The 23,106-nt window shown below is 45.0% G+C and overlaps 1 protein-coding gene across 12 annotated transcripts; it reads left to right on the top strand.

Annotated features, from left to right (window-relative positions):
• The first annotated feature begins 765 nt into the window (after positions 1-765).
• Positions 766-22,406, top strand: TSC1 (TSC complex subunit 1). Of its 12 annotated transcripts, none has more exons than XM_054393614.1 (22): positions 766-906; positions 2,369-2,472; positions 3,530-3,682; positions 5,409-5,553; positions 6,571-6,725; positions 7,405-7,478; positions 8,918-9,096; positions 9,668-9,673; positions 10,111-10,220; positions 10,433-10,556; positions 10,941-11,056; positions 11,349-11,421; positions 12,018-12,116; positions 12,208-12,778; positions 13,490-13,533; positions 14,569-14,735; positions 15,496-15,678; positions 16,049-16,159; positions 16,728-16,850; positions 17,832-18,019; positions 18,502-18,663; positions 19,393-22,406. In XM_054393614.1, exons 1-22 carry the CDS (start codon positions 801-803, stop codon positions 19,877-19,879), a joined length of 3,480 nt encoding a protein of 1,159 aa, XP_054249589.1. In that variant the 5' UTR covers positions 766-800; the 3' UTR covers positions 19,880-22,406. The 12 variants fall into 12 exon arrangements, with proteins under 12 accessions (XP_054249589.1, XP_054249591.1, XP_054249587.1 ...); XM_054393616.1 differs by having other exon boundaries at positions 10,944-11,056; XM_054393612.1 differs by lacking the exon at positions 9,668-9,673.
• The last annotated feature ends 700 nt before the right edge of the window (positions 22,407-23,106 follow it).

Here is a 23,106-nt window from a genome sequence, read left to right on the forward strand (position 1 = left end):
GCTGGGTTTGGATGAGACATTAGGAAGAAATTTTTCCCCATGAGGGTGGTGAGGCACTGAAACAGGTAGCCCAGAGAAGCTGTAGTAGCTCCAAGCCTGACAATGTCCAAAGCAGGTTGGATGGGGCCTTGAGCTACCTGGTGTAGTAGGAGGCTACAGCAGCAGGGTTGGAACTAGATGATCTTTAAGATCCTTTCCAACCCAAGCCAGTCTGATTCTCTGCATTAAAGCACAGATCTATTTGTATGCAGTAATGCAAAGCCAAGGGCAGTGACTCTCTAATCTAGCCACAGGAGTGCAGAAGGCTCTTGGGATTTGGATTGTCTCCAGGGCATGGACCACTATGCAGGGTTGGCTGAGGAGTAGCTGCTGTGAGAAAGCACAAATGGAGTGATTCCAGGGAGCTATTTGCATTTTATTCAAAACCTTAGTCTTAGCTGACTGACCTGGAGAACAAATTAAAAACCATATGGTAACAGAATACTCTGCCAGTCTGTATGTGCTAGCCAAGGTCTCCTGCAAGACAGATCAATGTCTGTTTTAAGAAGGTGAAGAGAACCCTGCTTGTAAGTCATAGGCTTCTTTGGAAGCTCTTCCAACTTTTTTGTGCAAATTCTAACCAATCTTCTTAGTGTTAAATGGGCAGAAAAGAAATAGGAAAGGTGATGAGAGATTTAAGGTTGAAAGGGAGAAAGGAAAGTTCATTGTTTTGTGCTGTCTTCTCTCCTAGTCTGGTAGAGAGGCACCAATGAGGAACTTCTTGAAATTTTAACCTCCACATTCATGTCAGTACGTGCATCATGGCACAGCAAGGAAATGTTGGTGAGCTCCTCTCAATGCTGGATTCTCCAATTCTGGGTGTCCTGGAAGATATAACAGCTGCATTCAAGGATAATCTCATCTGTGGTATGTATCCTTTGATGTCATTTGAGAGAGGTTTTACTTTTACACCAATAAAGGTAGAAAAACGTTGGTTTCTTGGGGTTTTTCTTTCCTATCAAATAGTCTTTGTTAATGCAGCTTGAAAGAAACTCTTGATATTTGGGTTTGAAATTGCTTTAAGGATTGTGGCTTTTCATCAGCCCATTTTGCTTAATGGCCTCTTGGAAGGTCTGTTATGTAATTGTTCAAATGCTATTAGGAAGTGACTGCCTTTTCCTGGGGCATAACCTCAAGATGTGAGCTGATGAAACTTGCTTTGTCAAGTGTATCTAGAAAGAATTAGGTGGGAATTAGTTCCCACATTGTGGGAACTAGTGGGATTTTGTGCATTCAAAAAATAAACAACAACAAAAAAAACCCCAACCCCAAGCCAAACAACAGTCAGGCTTTCTTGATTGCTGCAACTGAGGCATCCTTGATGCTGATAGAGCCTGAGAGTCCTGGCAGTCTCCTTGGCCCTGAGCTTGCTCTCCTTTTTCTGCTGAAGGAAGAGAATGTCAAATTATTCCTGAACTCTTTACCTCTACTGAGTAGATCATCCCATCTAACCCCCTGCTAAAGCAGGGCACCCACAGCAGCTTGCCCAGGATCACAATGGCCAGGGAGGTTTGGAAGCTCTCCAGAAAAGGAGACTCCACAACCTCTCTGGGCAGCCTGCTCCAGGGTTCCAGCACCCTCACACCAAACAAGTTTCTCCTCCTGTTCAGATGGAACTTCCTGGGTTTGATTTTGTTCCCATTGCCCCTTGTCCTGTCACTAGACACCACTGAGCAGAGCCTGGCTCCATCCTGTTGCCCCCAACTCTTTGTCTCTTGCTGAGCATTGCTCAGATCCCCTCTGGGGCTGCCTTTCTCCAGGCTCAGCAGCCCCAGGGCTCTCAGCCTTTCTTCCTCAGAGGCCTCTTTGCATCTTGTTAGCCTCCACTGGGCTCTCTCCAGCAGTTCCCTGCCTCTCTTGAACTAAGATCATTGAATCACACTGTTGACCCAACACCAGCATGACCCAAGTGCCATGTCCACAGGTTTCTTGAATGCCTCTGGGGATGGTGACTCCACTACCTCCCTGGGAAGCCTGTTCCAGTGCCTGACCACTCTTGCAGCAAAGAAATGTTTCCTAATTTCCAACCTAGAGCTCCCCTGCCACAATTTCAGGCTGTTTCCTCTCACTCTGTCACCTGATGCTAGGGAGAAAAGACCAACCCCACCTCACTGCAACCTCCTTTCAGGGAGCTGTAGAGAGCAGTGAGGTCTCTCCTCAGCCTCCTCTTGTCCACATTAAACACCCCCAGTTCCATCAGCTGCTCCTCAGCAGCCCTGTTGTCCAGATCCTTCACCTCACACAGTTGTTATAAAGCTGTTCAGTGTCTAACAACCTTTTTGTTTTTCCTGTATTGTTTTTCCCCCTCTCACTGTGGCCCTGCTGACAGACCGTGGGCCTATGCTGGTGAACAGCCTGGTGGACTATTACCTGGAAACCAACTCTCAGCAGGCACTGCATATCCTGTCCACGCTGCAAGAGCCTCATGACAAGGTAAAAACATCTTGGCCAGTCTGGCAAATTTTAGCCTGGGATTGAAGGAGCCTTTAATTAAGCATCTGTTAAACTCTGTTCTTCCATTCTGGTGGTGGATTACCTTACTGTAGTGATGTAGTATCTCTGTAGTAAGAGTAGAGTGGAGTTCTTCATTTCTTGAGTTTCTTGATCTGACCCAATTAGGCAAAGAATCTCTGTAAATGGAAGTGTTCAGAAGGCAGGCTGAGTGAGCTGGGGCTGTTCAGCCTGGAGAAGGGAAGAGAAGGCTGCAGGGACACCTTAGAGCAGCCTTCCAGTATCTGAAGGGGGCTACAGGAGAGCTGCAGTGGGGCTTGTTACAAAGCCATGAAGTGACAGGACAAGGGGGAATGGATTGAAGCTTGAGGAGGGCAGATTTTGACTGGAGATGGGGAGGAAATTCTTTACAGTGAAGGTGGTGAGACACTGGAACAGGTTGCAAAGGAAGGTTGTGGATGCCTCCTCCATGGAAGTATTCAGGGATGAAGCCTTGAGCAACCTGGTCCTAGTGGAAGGTGTCCCTGCCAATGGCAAGGGAGTTGGAACTGGGTGATCTTTAAGGTCCCTTCCAACCCAAACCGTTCTCTGAGTTTATGACCCAGTTAAGCAAAGAAGCTCTGGAAGTGAAGGTGTTCTCAGGACTGATGCTGTCTCTTTGCAGTGCTGCTGCTTGTTCCATACTGGAAGTGTTGGCCTAAACCAATTTGGGTGTTTTGAGAGCATGTGGGGATTTGTAAACAGCTTGAGAGAACTGCATGAGTTGTTTGACTTCTGCTGACCAGGGGTGTTTTAGTTACTCACCAAGTTTTGGAGTGCACTCGCTGCTTCTGGACTCAATTGTTTGTATTTTGTACTGAAATTTATTTGCTCTCAGATCCTGTAAAATGCCCAAACTTTCCATAAGTGACAGCGATGGTCTGCTGAATACAGACTGGTGTAAAAGAATGCATACCAGTTAAATTAAAAATACATTTCCTTTTTTTTTTTTTTTTTTTTTTTTTTTTTCCCCCAACCACTCTGCAAAATCCTCTCTCAGCATCTACTGGACAAAATTAATGAATACATGGGCAAAGCTGCTACTCGTTTACCCACCCTCTCCCTGCTGGGACACGTCATTAGGCGACAACCATCATGGAAACATAAACTTTCTCAAGCACCTCTCCTCCTTTCATTGCTTAAATGTCTCAAGGTAAGAGCTGTCAGTGTTGTCCTTAAGCCACTTGTACACCTGGTACAAACATCCTTGTCGTGCAAGGGCATTTATTTTCTGTTTCCATGTCATTTAGTTAGGCCGTGAGAAGATTTTAAAATGTTGATTAAGATACTGAGCCATGGTGGAATTACATCAACCAAATATTCTGTGCTGCTCCTGTGGTTACTGGCAGTCTTGGTTCTAAAAGCCACTGTCACTGTAGAACTTTGGATTAGGAAAGTTTGCTAAAACTTCTCTAAAAGTAAGTTAAAGACAGTGGGCTATTGGTGGAATTGGTGGATGTCTTGGGTGTGAGTTTGAGGGGAAATACATTAAATTCAGGAGAATCCCATTAGTGCATTCTGAAATCTGTGCATATAAGGTCACAAATTCTACTTGCACTGGAGACGGGCCATGCAATAGACTATTCCATGGTGAAATTACCTTGAAATGAGCAGTCTTTCCTTTCTTAGCTACAGACCTGCTGGATTGCAAGGAGATAGCTGCTTCCCCATTATGGTTTTCCACCCCCCATCTGCAAATTTCTCAGTTATAATACTGCACAGAGTTGTGACAATGAATCAAGACTGGAAAGCGTTTAGAGGCCTAAGGTGTCTTGTCAGTACTATCATTTAATATGATAGTGAAGAATTCATATTAGTCATTTAAATCACATTATAATGGGTGATGCAGTCAAGTGCCAGTCCTCTTCCAAACAAATTTGGCAAACAGTTACTGGAACTCCTGATGTGCCTGACAAAGGTGCTGTTATCCCTTCCAGTATGAGTTGTATCTGATTGTGACAGGTGTGAAGTGTGTCAGAAAGAGGTGGGAGATGTGTGGAAGTGCTGGGGATGTGTACAGAGGAGTAGGGATGGACATGGACTGTGCTGTGGCAGGGTATGTCTGACTGATGGAGGGCAGAGGCTGTAGATCACACAGAGGAAGTAAAATCCATGCACTGAATGTGTCCAGTCAGCCCAAGTGGCTCTTGGGAGGTACCAAAACAATCTGTGGCATCTAGCCACAGGCTTCCCTGTGCTCTTTGACCCCTTTCCTGACAAAGCAGAGAAACCACCAAGCAAAGGGCACATTCAGCTGGGGAAGCAAGTAGGGACCCACCAGGAAAGAGTTTGAACATTTTTTGTGTCCTGTCTGCAAATCTGTTTCTCTGTTACTGTTTCATCTAGCTAAATACTGTAACTGCCCCATGCCTGTCTCTCAGTGTAAGCCAGGGGGTTCTGGTTATTGTCTGAATGACTCCTTTTGGAATGTCCAGCAGCCAGAGTCATCAGTCATCTTTAACAGAAAAGCTTTTGACCTTTGTGTTGGTAATTGGCCAACATCCTGGAATACCCTAATCAGATTTGCAGGTTCTTAGGCTCTGGATTCTGTGTTCATAGCTCTGGGAAGGAAAGAAGGTGGTGCACAGGATGCTTCACATACCAGTGGTTTTTTCCCCTACTCAGTTGTGGGACTGTGGTGATGTTCCTTTTTATAACCAAGTCAAATCTTTATTAGCAGCAACATAGGAGCAAGAATCCCAAATCTTTTCACTTAAGAGTTGGTGAAAGAGACAAGAATCTTAGTTCTAAAGTTCTGGTAGGTTTCAAAGTAGGGAACTTTTTCCATGGTGATGATTCAGTGTTCACTTCATCCTTGGAAAAAAAAAAAGGGAACTCAACTTTTAACTGACTAATGCAGGTTTTTTCCCTTCTTGCAGACTGACACAGATGTAGTAGTACTCACCACAGGTGTCCTAGTGCTAATAACCATGTTGCCAATGATTCCTCAGTCTGGCAAACAGTACCTTCATGATTTCTTTGGTATCTTTGGGCGTCTCTCAGCCTGGTGCTTGCAGAATCCAGGTGAGATTTCAACTTTGTTGCATGCAGCTACGGTTTAGTTGTATCCCCCTGACTCTTATGCAGTTGGTGAGCACATTCTTCTCTGAGGCTCTTCATGCTCTGAGATTATGGAAATGCAGAAGATGAAGTGGGAAGCCCACATGCTCTTCTGGTCTTTGATAGCACTGCTCAAAATTTAGAAGCCTTTTAGGTTCTTCCATGTGGTGCTGCTACTGCATAAAGCTTCACTGGACCAAAATGCCACCCTGCTGACAGCAAAAAGCAGATTGATCTTAATGAGTAGAGAAGGGAAAATGCTAACGCTTGAGGTAGCTAATTGGGAATTTGAGATCCCAGGTATGGATGGGGCAGGGGAATAAGCCACCTTTAAGAGTTTCTTTTAATGTGCAGCTATCAATAGCCATGAAAGTGTTGGTGAAACCAGTCTTGTCAGTTAGAGGATTGGTTCTGATGAGTTGGTTTTGTTGAGTTTGTTGTGAGGTGTCTGATACCTACCAGGAGTGTTACCTCTCTCTGTCTCATGCTGCGTTAAGCACATCGAGATGCTATTTAGAGGACCATATTGCATTGCAAGAAGATTGGAGCTTAGAAGATGCCTCTTAAGGTTCAACTCTTGGTATGATTGCTTTTGGTGGATACAAGCTTTTGAGGCTTGCTTTTGAGGCTTAGTTTTGAGGTGAAGCAAACCTTAGTTTTTAATCAGACTGTCTTGCAAACTCTGGCTCACTCTCTAGAAGGGTTTCAGGTTTTAATTAGGAAAAAAAAAATCCATCCTGTGCTTTGACAGGATGCTGGTTGGATTTAATGGTCCATATCTTAATTTTGGGGTTGGCTGTAAGCTGTTGAGTAGTGTGTGGTCTCTGCTCTCTCCCAAGACTTCACACTTTCAGTGGGTACCATTTGTATCTCAGAAGACTTGCTCCAGTTAACGTTTCAAATGTAAAAGCCACTGGAGTTCTAAGAAGTGTTGTTGTTTTCTCCCACACAATGAAAAAAGATTCCAACTGCTTTTTCCAGGTCATGTGGCAGAGATTTATCTTGTCCATCTCCATGCCAGTGTTTATGCTCTCTTCCATCGTCTCTATGGAATGTATCCTTGCAATTTTGTCTCCTTTCTACGTTCTCACTACAGTATGAAGGAAAACTTGGAGACCTTTGAAGAGGTAGTCAAGGTAAAACACTGCTCCTCTCTCTGTTATCTGAGACAAGGAATTCACGGCAGTTTAAAGGCAGGTATTTGCCAGTGGTTCAGCCTGGAGAAGAGAAGGTTCTGGGGAGACCTAATAGCAGCCTTCCAATACTTTGAAGAGGGCCTACAAGAAGGCTGCAGAGAGACTGTTTACAAAGGCCTGCAGTGATAGCATGAGGGGCAATGGTTTGAAATTAAAGAGCAGATTTAGATTGGATGTTAGGAACAAGTTCTGCACCACAATAGTGCTGGAACACTGGAACAGGCTGCCCAGGGAGGTAGTTGAGGCTCCATCTCTTGAGCTATTCAAGGTCAGACTCAACAAGGCTCTGAGCAACCTGATCTAGTGGAGGATGTCCCTGCTGAGTGCAGGGGTTGGGCTGGATGACCTTTGGATGTCCCTTCCAACCCAACCCATTCTATGATTTACCTGAGGGTTGCTCAGCAAAACAGAATAAAAAGTGGCTGTTGGAGGACTGAAATGTGGGTTGGGAGCAAAGTCATCTCTTGAAGCTGTGATGCTGTATGTTAGCTTTATTTGTCAAATGCAACACTCTGAACTGCTGGAATCAGTGGGTTGCTCACCAGCTCTGTGCAGCTCAGTGCAGTCAGAAGATGGTGTAGCAATAACAGTCAAGTTCTTCTTGCTCTTGTTCATCCAGCCAATGATGGAACATGTGCGAATTCATCCAGAATTAGTGACTGGATCTAAGGACCACGAACTGGACCCACGAAGGTATGTACAAATATATGGAGAGAGAAATGTTCACTTTGCTTTTAGGAGAGGCCATACAGGAGCAGTTTTTAGCTATTTCAGCAAAACCTTTTCTGTCAGCAACAGCTGCTGTGCCAGTGGTCTTGTGCCACTCATTCACAGTAAACACCTCAACTTTCTTCATCCAAGCTGGATGAACAAGCTAAAGCTGTTGTGAAAGGTCATTAACAACTGTCTTGGGGTACTAAATTCATTTTGTGTCTGGGATAGAGTCTGCTACCTAACAGTTGATCTGAATTTTATGACTTAACTATCAAGCATCCTCGTAATGTTCTAAAAGAATTTGTTTATAATGAATAAAGAGAAACTCCCACTGACCTGCTTCATTGGCTTAAGGTTTGGGTCTTCAATTTCTTTTCTTTTTTTTTTTATTGTTGAAGTATTTGGTGGGACTTAAGTGTTTAAAATGGCTTCAGTATGTCTTGTTTTGGTACCTAGATAATTGGTTCAGTTAACAGATCAATTCTTTTAACAGGTATGTCTTAACATTATCAGCTGTTATTAGTTTTCTTTAGAAATAGGCTCATTTGCCTGCAGCAGCACCACTTGCTGCTTTTCTCTTGTCTCCACAGGCCCAGCCACTGAAGAGGAGAAATTGACTCTTGTTGCTGCACAGTAGTGCTCTTGCCCTGCTTTTCAGAGCCACTAGGAAAATACTACTAAGTGGGAACCAATTGAATATCACAATGCTCAATTTTGCAGGCTTCTCCCAGTCAGGGGGGAGGGTGGCACCATTAAGGAGTACAGTTGGCACAAAACTACCAGTTGAAGCCTTCTGATTTGGTATCTTGCACATAATATCTTACATTGAAAAGCCACTCAGCCTTTGGTAGGCAGCCTTCTCTTCGTTGCAGTGAACTTCCACCCCCTGACGTATTGGGCAGGTCTAATCTGGCTGCTTAATTTAGAGAGGAAAAGTTTTCAGAATGAAGGAGCCTAGTGATAATAAAAAACATTCCTAAAAGCTGGGGAGAAAAAACCACAGACTTGAAACTGGCATTGCAGATGGTGATTGCTTAAGTAACCTAAGATTCCCTCACTGCTGGCATGTCTAAATTTTGACTACCAACATCTGAGTCTAGTTGAGCTGATTTCTACAGCTGCTGAAGCTCAGGATCAACCAAGTCTTCGTGTGCTGTTCCTCCTTTCCAGAGTGCTTCATGGCAGACCTTTATGGATCTCTGTGTCAAAGCTGTTTGTCTCCTCTTTGAGACTCCCCCCCTCACAAGTCATCTGGTTGCCATTTCTGTCGGGTGCCTTGTTCCAGTCCTGGCTGGGAGCATGCAAACTGTCTGGAACAACTGAGCCATCCTACAAGCCAATTCCTCATACCTCCAGGAACCCTTGTTTGTAACAATAATTGACTAACTTACTCTTTTGGATCCAAAAACTGTCTGCAGGTGGAAAAGACTAGAAACTCATGATGTTGTGATAGAATGTGCCAAAATCTCCTTGGACCCTGCAGAAGCCTCCTATGAAGATGGTTATTACTCTGTGTCTCGGAAACTCTGCACAAGCTTAAAACATCATCAAACTGACTCCAGTGCCAGCTATTACATTGACACACACAGCAACTACGGTAAGACCATTGATTCATTCTATGGATCCAGGAATCTGTGAATCTTTGCTGTGAGGGTGGTGAGACGCTGGAACAGGTTGCCCAGGGAAGTTGTGGATGTCTCATCCATGGGAGTGTTTAAGACCAGGCTCGATGAGGCTTTGAGCAACCTGATCTAGTGGGAGGTGGCCCTGCCCGTGACATTGGGGTTGGAACTAGATCTTTAAGGTCCCTTCCTTCCAACTCAGTCCATTGATGACCTGCACTTGCTGGCTAATGAATACCCAATTCCTGGAGGAAAACTGGGCCTAGAGCAAAAAGACAAGAATTTATCCCACTTAAAAGTTTGGTTCTCGGGCACTAGAAAATAAAACATCGTTTAATACTTAAATAAATAGATAGATGCTGTGGTTGTACAGACATGGAGCTGGGGTTGTTCAGCCTAGAGAAGACTCCAGGGGGATGTTAGGGCTGCCTTCCAATACCTGAAAGGATCTTACAGGAAGGCTGCAGAGGGACTTTCCATGAGGGTGTCTAGAGACAGGACAAGGGGGAATGGTTTAAAGCTGAGGGAGAGCAGGGTTAGGCTGAGGAGGAAGTTCTTCAATAAGAGGGTGGTGAGGCTCTGGAACAGGCTGCCCAGGGGGGCTGTGGCTGCCTCCTCCCTGGGGATGTTCAAGGGCAGGTTGGATGAAGCCTTGAGCAGCTGAGTTTAGTTGAGAGGTGTCCCTGCCCATAGCAAGGAGGTTGGAGCAGATGATCTCTGAGGTCCCTTCCAACCTAAGCCATTCTATGAATTACCTTTCCACTCCCTCTTCCTCCCCTGCCCCAAAACTGAGTCAGCCAAAAGAAATAAAAGCTGTAGTATGTTAGATAGTCAATAGATGTTTTCTCGGGCTGGAAGAAAGTCTTTGACTTGCTAGCTACAAATGTGTATGTTGAATGGACTGATTTGGAATGTTTTGGTTAAAGGTCTGGATTCGCCTTTCATGAGTTGGATGCCTCTCAGTCTGTTTTAACTTTCTTGACTTTCAGGAACTTCTACCCCGTACTCCACTCCTCGGCTAACACTATCACAAATGCCAGGGCAGCTACCTCAGATTCTGAGCCCACAGTCGATACGGCTGTCAACTGAGCCACAGCAGGTAAAGCAGGACAGAAAGCACAGCATCCTTCCAATGCTCTCCACTTGGTTTCTCGTCACAGCCATAAGAATTCCTATTGCTGAGAAGCACTCTGAATTCTTCAGAACTTGCTGTACATTTCACATCTCATCTCCATCTGATTTCCTGGGTCAGAACCTGCACACGGGTGTTTCATGTGTTCCTGTTCTGTTTGTTGTGTTGCTTTCACACAGGTTACCATCTGGAGTCCTTCTGCAGTTTGTGGGATGACCACTCCACCAACCTCCCCCGGAATTGTCCCATCAGATTCATCCCAGTCTGCATCACAACCTTACAGCAAAGCTTTTGGCACATCTGGTACGTGCTGAGTTTTGGAATTAGGCCCCCAAGGTTTGTTAGAGTAGAAGCTCTGGCTGTAAATTTTGCTGTTATCTCCCTAAATGGGAATGTCACAAGGTGCCATTGGATAGGTTGAAGTCATTGCTTCAGTGATCTGAGTACCTGGGTGTCTAGAGCAGGGCTAATACAAACACTGAGGTAGGAAGTGAGTTACAAGGAATTCAGTGCCAAGGTCTGAAGCAAGGCTCTCAGAAACTCTTGTGTTTTAGCCTCATACAGAGTTGAGAGAGGTTTAGGCAGTAAATGTTTGAGGCATTGTCTAAATGTACAGTTCTTTGCATACAATATTCAGCTGAAAGGAAGAAGCAGGAGCCTGCTGAGAAAGTTTTTTCTCCTCTTCAGCAGGGGGCAAAGGAACACCATTGGGAACGCCAGCCACGTCTCCTCCTCCACCCTGCACCTCAGATGACTTTGTGCATGTTTCACTCCCTTCAGCTGCTGCCACGCCTCCTAGAAAGGTATCACAGAATTGTTCTCTCAAATGAATCTGATTGGTTTTCATTGACTTGCTGGGACCATAACTGTGAGAAAAATCAGAATAACTGATTGCATTTAATTGCAACCCCCCATTTTTTTCCTGAGCTTAGACGGCTATTGCCACTTCCAGTGGTGCTGGTTTGCTATTGAAGCCACCTATTTGAAGGAATTTCCTTTCTGTCAAACTGTCCCAAGAAGATTGTTTCCAACAGATGTCTGATACAAAGAGTCTATTTTAGTTTTGTTGTTTGTTGCTGTTTTTTTTTTTTTCAGGAGGACAAACCAGATCCTGGGAGGCCTTTACTGTACCGACAGCAAAATGTCATAAACAGCGATAAATCATTGGGTAAAGTCCTATTTATTTCTTCCTCTCCAAGAACCTATTGCAAATGAATCCTGTGTTTATTGACACGTGTTCCAATTACCAAGCACTTGTCCACAGGTTTTTCTCTTTGTTTCCTTGTTTTATTCTTCCCCCCCCACCTTTTGTAGTTCCAGGATCCTGCCCTAACCTGTGATTCAACTTAAAATCTTCTTGTGATGTTTTTTTATTTCATTTTAACTCTTCACCTTCAGAAAGGGCTTGCAGGGCTTTTGTTGTTAACTGGCCCTCACGCATTCCTAGATTCATAGAATGGGTTGGGTTGGAAGGGACCTTAGAGATCATCTAGTTCCAACTCCCCTGCTGTGGGCAGGGACACCTCCCACTCGATCAGGTTGCTCAAAGCCTTATCCAGCCTGGCCTGGCATCAGGACCGACCAGGGACTGATGTCTGAACTGGTTTCCACATGGAATGGAACAGGAGCCAGCTAGCTTCCTCCTTTGAGGAAACACCTGGAGGAGAGACAAACTTATTCTAAGGACCTTAAAGACTTCTGGTTTGTGCTGTGCTAAGACTGGAGAAGACAGCACCTGTACAACTAACTTCTCTTGTCTTTCAGACACACCTGGTAGTAAAAGTTCAGTCACCTTAAGTGATCTTCCAGAGTTTTTAGGTGGTCTGTCTTTTGAAGATAGTGCTGAAAAGGACAGAGAGGAAGGTAATTGCTGCCATTTCCTTTGCTAAGGAATGTAAGGATCTTTGTGATGTCAGAATACAAAGAGATGTAATTATCCTCCCATCCTCCTCAGATGCAATATCTAAAGAGATCTCCGAGATCACCACCGATGCTGAACACATGGTGCCTAGAGGAGGGTTTGACTCCCCGTTTTACCGCACAAATGAAAGTCTGTCAGGCTCTCAAAAGAAGACCCATTCAGTAGTCTCTGGTGTTCAGGGACACAGTCAGACCTCTGAGCCTTTAACATCTTCTCTGGACAAGCCTGGGCCTGAGAACGCACGGGAAACACCCAAACAAACGTTTACTCCCATAGACAAACCCTGCGGAGGCTCTGCAGAAAGCCCTGCTGGTAACAGGGAAGGAACCTCGGGGGAGACCAACATCCTCACTCCCAGCCCTTGCAAAGTACCAGCACAAAGGAGAGTGGTGGTTGGGAGTGGGCAGCCTCCCCTATACGAGCACCTTTTTGAGGTTGCATTACCAAAGACTGCCTACCTCTTTGTTGGCAAGAAGACCGAGGAGCTGCTAAAGAAAGCCAAGGGAACCCAGGAGGATGATTGCATGTCCTCTACTTCTCCTGTGGAAGTACTGGACAGGCTGATCCAGCAAGGAGCAGATGCACACACTAAGGAGCTGAACAAGTAGGTGACTGAAAGTGTTCCTTTGCAAACTTTGTTCCCTTTTTGTGCTGGCTTTATTTTAAAAGCTGTGCCTGGCAAACAGCCATGTCTGGGTGTCAAACCATGTTCTGTGAAACATTGCTGGTAACCTAACTAGGGGCTCTGGCTGCAGGAGTTTCATCCATGTTTGCTATGAAAAAGGGGCTGTGAGTTTTGCACTCTTCCTGCTTCCACTGCCAGAGCTCAGGATGAGGGGGCAGGGCTGTTGGCTGTGCTGCAAGTCGGGGTTTGGTTCCCCTGTTAGTGAGATTGGTTTTACTTCATTGGGTTTAAGTCCCTTACTAGATAGTCAAAATCAAATGTAGAGGGTGAGGGGAGATTGATGCTTTCTTCTCTCTAAGATACTTGAAGCTAAGAACTGAAGAACCAGACTTAAGGTTTAGGTCTCTCTGCTCTACTCTCTTTTCATCTTATTACCCTGTATTCCACTTTGTCCTTATGTTGTTCTTTTTATGGCTGAGAGAATTTTTCTCCAAATTTTAAGGAATGATGCCCTCCACCCCCTGTCCTTGCAGCCTGCTGCTTGCACAGTTCCTCCTTGCTCTTTTCATACTGCTTGACTGTACTTTTAAGAGGCTGCAAGCTCTTGAGGTGGGCATTCCAGTTGAAAGTGACTTGCAGAGTGTTTTTGTAGCTAAACTTCCTGCTTAATGCTGTGTTTTCATTTTTCAGGTTGTCTCTGCCAAGCAAATCTGCTGACTGGACTCACTTTGGAGGTGAGGAAGTTTCTCCTGTGCTTTGGAAATCTGTTCCTCTATTATTAGACCTGCTTAAACAACAACCTGCACACTCTGTTTTAACTAATGCTGCAGGAAAATGCTGCCCTCCATTAGGTTTACCTACTTAGCAGATAGACCTCTGTGTCCCAGTGACAGGAGCTGGGTTTTTTTATTGCTTTGAAAAGTGGAAGCTGCCTTCCCTGCACTTCCAGATGTTTCTGCTTTTGACCCTTTAAGATCTGCCAGCCTTCAGAGTGATGGTGATCTAACGGATCCACCTTTTCAATGCAGTTTGAATCTAAACCTGATGATTTTTTGATTGCTGTAATTTTTTTAAAGTTCTTTGATTTCAGAGAACTCTGATTTCAAAAAGCTCTGGCCTGGATTAACAATAGTGTGGCCAGCAGGAGTAGGGTAGTGATCACACCCCTGTACTGGTTACTGGCGAGGCCACACCTCAAGTACTGGGTTCAGTTTGGGGCCCTTCACTCCAAGAAGGAAATTGAGGGGCAGGAGTTGGTCCAGAGAAGGGCAACAAAGCTGGTGAATGGTCTGTAGAAGAGGGCTGGTGAGGAGCAGCTGAGGGAAGTGGGAGGCTGAAGGGAAATCTCATTGTTCTCTAGAACTCCCTGAAAGGAGGTTGCAGTGAGGTGGGATTTGGTCTCTTATACCTAGTAACAGGTGATGGAATGAGAGGAAATGGCCTGAAGTTGTGCCAGGGGAGGGGTTAGGTTGAAGATGAGGAAAAATTTCTTTGCTGCAGGATTGGCCAGGGATTGGAGCAGGATGCCCAGAGAGGTGGTGAAGTCCCCATCCCTGGAGGCATGTGCCATGTGGACGTGTCACATTAGGACATGGTTTAATGGCCATGGTGGTGTTGGGCTGATGGTTGGACTCCGTGGCCTTGTAGGCCTTTTCCAACCCAAACAATTCTGTGGCTCTATGATCTGCTTATTGAGTAATACTCCCCTAGGGTGGAAGGGGGGACAGCACAACTCAGTAACCTCTTGTGTCCTTCTGACTGCAATCCAGGGTCTCCCCCTTCAGATGAGATTCACACCCTGCGTAACCAGCTGCTGCTGCTGCACAACCAGTTGCTGTATGAGCGCTTCAAGAGGCAGCAGCATGCCCTGCGCAACCGCCGCCTCCTGCGCAAGGTCATCAAGGCAACAGCCCTGGAGGAGCACAACGCTGCCATGGTGAGCAGGGCTGCAGCCCTAGCAGGGTTTGAAACCTGCTGCTGCTGGAACATGGCCAGTGTCTTTCAGGGTGCCTCAATTGCAAAAGAAACCTCCTTTCTCGCTTTAAAATGAAGTTGGTGTTTGTGGAGTGAGTTGTGGATGAGCTGCCTGCGCTGGTGTGCAGTTTGTGATTTATGGAATCACAGAATGGACACAGATAGGACAAGGGGCAGTGGGTGCAAGTTGGAGCAGAGGGAGTTCCACTTAAATGTAAGGAAAAACTTTTTCACTGTGAGGGTGCCAGAGCCCTGGAGCAGGCTGCCCAAGGAGGTTGTGGAGTCTCCTTCTCTGGAGTTCAAAACTCATCTGGATGTGTTCCTGTGTGACCTGTCTTAGGTGATCCTCCTCTGGCAGGGTGGTTGGACTTGATCTTTCGAGGTCGTTTCCAACCCCTAACATCCTGTGATTCATTTATGAAACTCAAGTCCCTGTCAAAAGTGTGAGGGGCAGCAGAAGAACCTGCTATTGCTCATTGTGCCTTTGGATGTGACTTTGAGCTTTCAGCCTGTCCACTCTGTCAGTATTCAATCTTTTTCAGCCAAAAAAAATCTCAACTGATCCCCCCAAAGCCTTAAGAATGTGGAATGTTCTATCTATGGAAAAGTGTTACTGCTGCTTGCTATTGATTGATAGCTTTCCTTAGCTAGAGACTTAGGACAGATGTTCTAACTGCTCAAGCAGCTGTCTTGTCTGATGCTTTGTCTGGGGTTTTTAACAGAAAGATCAGCTAAAACTACAGGAGAAAGAAATCCAGGCCTTGAAACTGAGTCTGCAGAAAGAACAGGCAAGGTACCACCAGTTTCAGGAGGAACATGAAAATATAGTGGCTCAGCTTCACAGCCAGATCAGACAGCTGCAGCATGACCGGGAGGAATTCTACAACCAGAGCCAGGAATTGCAGGTATGAAGCAGGACCCTGAAGAAAGTTGTGTTATCTACTTACTGGGTTTAAAAATAACCTGCCCTAACAACGTGGCATCAAATACCTGAGAGAAAGCTAACATATCTCTGCTGGAGAGATTGTCCCAGTTGAGAACAAGACACTGGGTAAATAGAAACGCCCAGCTTACTCTCCTTCTGTAGTTCTGTTTTGTCCTGTCTTCAGTTTGGAAACAGGAAGATGCAGTTTCCTAGCTAGTTTGGGGGCTTTCACAAGTGCTCAGTCTAATTTCATGTACAGTGCTGGAGGTTACAGCTCTCCAGCCACATGCCATTGCTGGACCTTACTAAAGCTTCATAATCCTGAGTGAGTTTTGTCTTCACTTGAACAGACCAAGCTGGAAGACTGCAGGAATATGATTGCAGATCTGAGGTTAGAATTAAAGAAGGCTAACAACAAGGTGTGTCACACTGAACTGCTTCTTAGCCAAGTGTCTCAAAAGGTAAGATAAGTTTGCTCCCAGAGTCTCTTTGTACCTTTCTGTTTATTTCTTGGTATATATTCTTTTTTAATTAGGTGCTTTGTTTTTCTTGTTCTGAAAAAAGCCTGTGCTTAGCTGCATAGAATCTGACATGATTCATACAAAAACACCACAGAGTAATGGATTTTGATTAAAGAAACTTTAAACTCACTTCAAAGCCTCCTGGAACTTCTCATTTGGGCTGCTTTTTCCACAGTAAGAATTTGCAGATTGAGCAAAATGAGCTTGTATTAAAGCTTTTCTAAGTCTTGGCATCTTGGAGATCTTGTTTCTGTGTCAGAAATGGAATGGACTTCAGGTGTAAGTGGAAGCGTGGTCCTGTGAAGGGAAGCAATGCTCCTGTGGTGAAGTTCTGTCTGGGCTGTCATTAGCCTTGTGAAAATGAAGGAATTCAAACACTTCTTGCCTCTGATGCATTGAATTCTTGTCTTTGTCTCCTTTCCTCATATCCTGTTAACAAAATGCCTGTCAGCTGTGACTTTCCTGCTTAACATTCCAGTGTTTGATTCTGTTCAATTACTCTTTAAAGCTTTCCAACAGTGAATCAGTGCAACAGCAGATGGAGTTCTTGAACAGGCAGCTTCTGGTTCTTGGGGAGGTCAATGAGTTGTACCTGGAGCAGCTGCAGCACAAGCACACAGACACTACAAAGGTAGGGATGCAGAGACAGCCTTTTGGGAAGGCATTGCTTGAAGTCATCCTCAAGCTGTTCCCAGCCTTGTGTTCAGAATGAAGGAAGTGCTGTGGAACTGAACACATAGTTGGGCTTGAAACTGATTTTTCAGGGGTTGGATTTAATCTTTAATCTGGTGTTATATTTTGTGTTTGGTGTCATTAGTGCCTCATGCTGGGAAGCTAAGAAGGGGATGCTAGGGAACACCTTAAGTCAGGTTTCAGCTACTTGATGTTAATTATTAGTAATTTTTTCTTGTCAGAGGCCAAGATGACTGTGCTCTTGCTGTCACTGGCAGCAGACTATTGCTGGTCAAGTAACATTGGCCTCTTAGGTTTTGGTTTTTCACAAATCTAGGGGAATAGTGTTGGGAAGTAGAGAAGTAGAAGGGGAGTAGAAAGATTTCAACCAGGGTTGTGCAGGGTTTGCTGAGATGCTGTTTTCAAACAAGCAGTCTTCTCAGTCATTTTCCTATTAAGAGTTAGCATTTACTTTCACTGAAAACTTCTGTGCTTCATATGGTTTTACTTCCTGACTTCAAAGAAAGCTTTTTTTAATTAGAAGCAAGTAAATGACACAACAATGTAACTGTTTCTGCGTGAGAAAGGGTAATTAAAGAAGGTGAATAATAAGCCTAAAAAAAGCCTTTTACTGGTATTTAATGAAGGTCATGTTGCAAAAATGGTTTTAAAATGGGACTTTGTCTGTTGTGATCTGGTGCACAACTGCCAAGTTTGCTTTGCTGAAAAGAGCTTTTCCTGAGGAGCATCAATGTGCTAATAAATTCCAGTGATGTAGAGTTGTTTTCACAGTAACTTAATAGCAGAGTATCCAGTTTATCTGTTTTTAGAAATGCTTCTTTTATTCCATCTCACTTAAAAATGGCACCTATTTATAGCCTCCAAGACGTGGCTAAGTATTAATCAGTGATAACTTGAACATTGTGTTCTTTCTTTCGAGGAGGTTGAAATGTTGCACGCTGCTTTTCGGAAGGAACTGGAGAAGACCAAGTTGTGCGTTCAGCAGCAAAGCCAAAGGCTTGATGCTTCCCAGAAACGGATAGCTGAACTGGAATCTCAGCTTGCTAAAAAGGACCACCTCTTCCTGGAGCAAAAGAAATACCTGGAAGATGTCAAAATTCAAGCAAGGTAGGGGGTTCCTGTGTAGAATTGCAGCTGCACTCCATCAGAGCATTACCAATGTTAGGCAATGGTTGGACTGAATCTTAAAGGTCTTCATAGATTCATGGAATGGGGTGGGTTGGAAGGGACCTTAAAGATTATCTAGTTCCAACCCTCCTTCCACTAGACCAGGTTGAGCAAGGCCTCATCCAGCCTGGCTTTGAACACTTCCAAGGAGGGGGCATCCACTACCTCCCTGGGCAACCTGTTCCAGTGTCTCACTGTTAAAAATTTCATTCTAATCTCCAGTCTAAATCTGCCCTCCTCAAGCTTCAATCCATTCCTTCTCATCCTATCACTACAAGCCCTTGTATAAAGTCCCTTCTTGGCTTTGTTGTAGGCTCCCTTCAGGCCCTGGAAACTTTGAACCAAAATAATTTTATAGTCGTAATTGAAGCAGATTCTGGAAACACTGGGCCTGATAGATTCTGGTTTCTCTTTCTGCTCAGAGGTCAGCTGCAAGCAGTGGAAAGTAGGTACAAGGCGCAGAAAAGAATCACACAGGCATTTGAGCTGGAGATCTTGGATCTGTTTGGCCGGCTGGAGAAGAGCAGCCTACTGAAAAAACTTGAAGATGATAAAACAGAAGCAGCTGAAGCAGCAGAAGAAAGGTAAAGTGTAATGATGTGAAATGTGCTGGACTCGTGACCAGCTCCTTGGAAGCTGATACACTTATGGAGTTCCTAGCATGTGCATGCATCACCTCAAAATATTTTTGTTACTCTCCTTTTAACAGACTGAATCTGTGTCAGGTTACAGAGAGTCACTGACAAATCTGGAGGTGATTATGAAGTACTTTCTAGGTAGCTGAATCATTACTCAAAATCTGAGGGACAGCTCTGGTTGGGCTCACAGTTTGATCTCTTCAATCATGAGATTGTCAGGCTGTTGTTAAGTTGTTCTACCTAAGGGGCCTAGAGTGCTGTACTTCCCTTCAAACCTCTTGGGTGTTTTTCTACACCAAATCCTGCCACAGCACCAGGATAATTCCTTACACTGCCACGTGATCATGTGTGCTTGAGTTAGGTAAAAGAGAGATCTCCAAGCCAAGGAAGACCTTTACCTTAGGCGATCAGGATCCAGTTCCATTCTGCTTTGAGGTTATTGTCAGTGTGGGATCTAAAACACTGGATGTTGCGAAGCTGAGTGTGTGACAGTTTTCTGGTTACCCTCTGTCACTTCTGCTTTGCTACAAAACTGAAAGGAAAACTGCTTGAAGCAGGCATGCAGCAGCAACGGGAAGTGCTCAAAACAACCTTGCCTTTCCCAGCCATTCCCCTTCCACTGGAACCAGCTGCTGCCATTTCCCTGACGCTGTGTCCTCTCTCTTTCCACAACAGGCTGGATTGTGGTAATGAAGATACTGTGGTGGGATACAGTGAAGAAACAATTGGTAGAAATGGGGAGACCAAACCTACCAGTACTCGAGGCAGTAGTAGCAGTAAGGGTGGCAGCAGCAGTGAGCTCTCCACCCCAGAAAAACCCCAGAACCAGAGATTCAGCAGTCGCTGGGAGACGTCTTTGTTGCTGGAGCCCTCGACTACTGTCCCACTGACTGTAGGTTCACTCCCCAGCTCCAAGAGCTTCCTTGGAATGAAGGCACGAGAATTATTTCGCAACAAGAGTGAGAGCCAGTGTGATGAGGAGGGTGTAACCATCAACAGGCTTTCTGATGCCCTAAAGACTGAACTTTGTAAAGATCCCAGCATGGAGACGAAGGCCCCTCCGAGTCCCGATAACCTTAGCCTCTCGCCTAAGATCCAGGAAAGCAGTGTTGGACAGCTTCATATCATGGACTACAATGAAACTCATCATGACCACAGTTAAAAAGGAAGATAGTCAATCAGTGTTATTTTCATATTCTTGGCATAGAACAGGAAGTGTGAATGCAAGTTTAACTAAAAGCTTTTCTGTTTCTTTGGTCTGAGCAGCTAGCTCATGCAGCGGAGTAGGATCGATGTCCAGAAGGCTGCTGAATGAATGCAAAGTGGATTTGGGGGTCTGGAATCGAAATGCCCAGCCTAACTTTTGCTTCTTTCTCCAATTCAGTCTTTAGCAGCGTGTACTAATTTGAAGGGACAGCTGTTAGCATTTGCAAGTATTTCTTTTTTCCTCCCCTTTCTCTCTTGTCCCCAGTCGAGTGGCTGCGTTTATGAACTTGAGTGCAATATGAGGCCAAATTAACATTTGTGAGTCTACTTTGAATGCTTTGTGATCTCCTTGCAAGCTTCCAATTTAGAGCAGTGAATTGTGCTGCCTGTCTGGGTGACTTTGGGTGCTTTCATCCTGGAAAGAAGCAGAACTTCTGGTGCATTCATCTAAAGGTCTCTTGTTTTGCCTGTCCGCCATCCCTCAGAGCCCACTCTTCATGAAGTTGGACTCTGAATACCTAGATGTTTAAAGAACAGTGTACCTCTGCAAAATGATCTCATTCTCACCCTATTTCATGAGCATTGTTTATATTGTCCTTAACATTTCCTGGGAAGTTCCATTTGAACAGACAGTAAGGAACTGGAGCTTGTAATGCAGAAGAGACCATAGGTGCTGAAGACTTGTTAGAACACTACTAGCTTCTGATGGTGTGTGCCTGCCAGACTGGTACTGACCTCAGACTGCTTCATATGGGGAAGCAATTGGGGTGGGAGAAGAGAGGGAAGAGGAAGCTTTACTTGAGTAGGAAGAGTGTGCAGAACCTGTGTGTGGAGTTGCAGGCTTAGGAAGCTTTGCAGAGGAGCATTTGCTTTTCTCATCAGGGAGGTGCCTATGCTGCCTGACCCTCCTTCATAGTCCTGGTCTTTGTTTCCTGCTCTGAACAAGAACCCCCTGCATTTTGAGTCCAAGGAATTGGCTTCATTCTTTCTGGAGATAAGTTTTCAGGCTTTACCTACCGAGTATGGTTTCCTTTGAGTGCTGTTTTGCTCAGACTGCAGCATGTTTTTCAGCTCAGCAATGTCGATTTGGCTCTAAGTGTCTCCCCTTTGCCCTCATCCTGCTTCCTCAGAAGCCAAAGCTGAGGAGCAGCCCTGCTCAAACTCTGAGCTCTGCCGTGAAGCCTTTGTGTTAATCATGTTTTAAGTCAAGGATGAGCCTTCTGTCAAAGGAGGACTGTGGGCTCAGGGCTTGTCAGTGGTCAGACTCCATCCCCTTTGAGAGAAGAGGGCCTGCTGCTGGGCAGGCAGTGAGCTTGTTCTGAATGCTGGATGTGGCTGGGAGTGCTAGGGCACATCAGGCTTCACAGCCCCCTGCATCACACATGGCCTCTCTTAAGCATGCAGTGGGTGGCAGCTGCTGTTGAAGAACTCTCTCCCATATAAATCAAGTCCAAGTACACTTGTAGTTCAGATCCCTTCTTAACCTGACCAGGAGCAGGACTCTGTCAGAGCAGCTGACAGCCTGCTAACGTGCACCTGACGGTACCTGTCCTCTCCTTTCCACCCCTTCCAAGGGTCTAAATACATTTCTGCCTCTCAGAATTCTCCTCAGTGTCCTTTTGGTTGGTCAGTTCCTAACTCTGGAAGTAAAGGTGAACTTCAGTGGTTTTGTCAAAGCTTGAATCTGCATGGCATAGAAAATAGCAAGTTGGTTGTAAGTGACAGACTGGTTTTGTCGACATGTCTCTAGGCTTTCTAAGACTTAGCAGTAGCAAATGTGGTAGAGAGTATGTTTTGGTGAGATTTGGAGGTTTCCTGCCCCTTGCCCCCTCTCCCCCCCCTCCCCAGGTCCCAGCCCCAGGAGTTGAACAGTTTGCACATTGCCCTTGAAGGGTTGGCTCAGCCCTTGGTTGGGTTGGAGGAGCTCCTTCGCCTATCATTCTTCAGCTTTGTGAGCTGATAACTGAGGAGAGGGGGATTTGGTGTCAGCAGTTCCTTGGTGGGTACCACAAAGCTTGATGATAAAGTGACTTTTGGGTTTTCTTGTTGGTTTTTGGGTTTTTTTTGTTTTGTTTTAAGGATTTTAGCACCAGGATAGTAACAGAAACCACTTTAGGTTTGGTTATGGACCACAAAGATTATAGAGGAACAAATTTTTGCAATTTTGTTTTGTTTTGTTACAAGTCTAAAAAATTCTGGATCTGCTGTATGTAGTTAACTTGCAGTTTGTCTGAGGGGTCCCATCAGTGAAATGGAAACAGATTCAATTTCTTTTTTCTTTCTCTCTCTCTTTTCTTTTCCTTTTTTTTTTTAAACTGACTGCTTTTAGTTAAATCTCAAATTGCTGTCTTTGTCAAGTTTAATCTGTTCCCTGCCTCGCTCTTTGTAAGCATGTTTCAAACAATCCACATTCAAATGCCATAAATATGAAATCTTGAGGAAATGGTACAATCGTAAGCTAAAGAGAACTTTAAACCAAAAGGAAGGGTTTTTTTGGTTTTGTTTTGGTTTTTTTTTTTTTTTTTTTTTTTTTTTTTTTTGCTGTCCTTATTAGAATGTTCTAAAATGTCAAGGCAGTTGCTTGTGTTTAACTGTGAACAAATAAAATGTATTGTTTTGCACTACTCTGCATTGAATTCCTTGCGAGCTCTTTGACCGCTCTGGGACCGAGCTGTGCTGACAGGAGATGATACAAGAACGAGCTCAGCATCAAAACAGCTTCTGAGATGTGAGTAGTACAGAGCGGGGCAGGGGTTCTGCCCTTTTTTGGATGGGGTTTGTTGTTAGAAGCTCAGCATATTGCTGGAGGGTGTCCAGAGAATGGCAACAAAGCTGGTGGAGAGTCTGGAGAATAGGGCTGGTGAGGAGCAGCTGAGGGAGCTCAGGGTGTTCAGCCTGGAGGAGGCTGAAGGGAGATCTCGTTGCTCTCTACAACTCCCTGAAAGGAGGTTGCAGTGAGGTGGGTGTTGGTCTCATCTCCCTAGTTATCAGGTGATAGAACAAGAGGAAATGGCCTGAAATTGTGGCAGGGGGGAGGGTTAGGTTGGATGTTAGGGAAAATTTCTTTGCAGCAAGAGTGGTCAGGGATTGGAACAGGCTGCCCAGGGTGGTGGTGGAGTCCCTGTCCCTGGAGGTGTTTGAGAAATGTGTGGCCATGGCACTATGGGACATAGTTGAGTGGCC

The sequence above is a fragment of the Indicator indicator genome, chromosome 28 (genome assembly GCF_027791375.1).
Source record: "Indicator indicator isolate 239-I01 chromosome 28, UM_Iind_1.1, whole genome shotgun sequence".
NCBI classification, from domain to species: Eukaryota; Metazoa; Chordata; class Aves; order Piciformes; family Indicatoridae; genus Indicator; species Indicator indicator.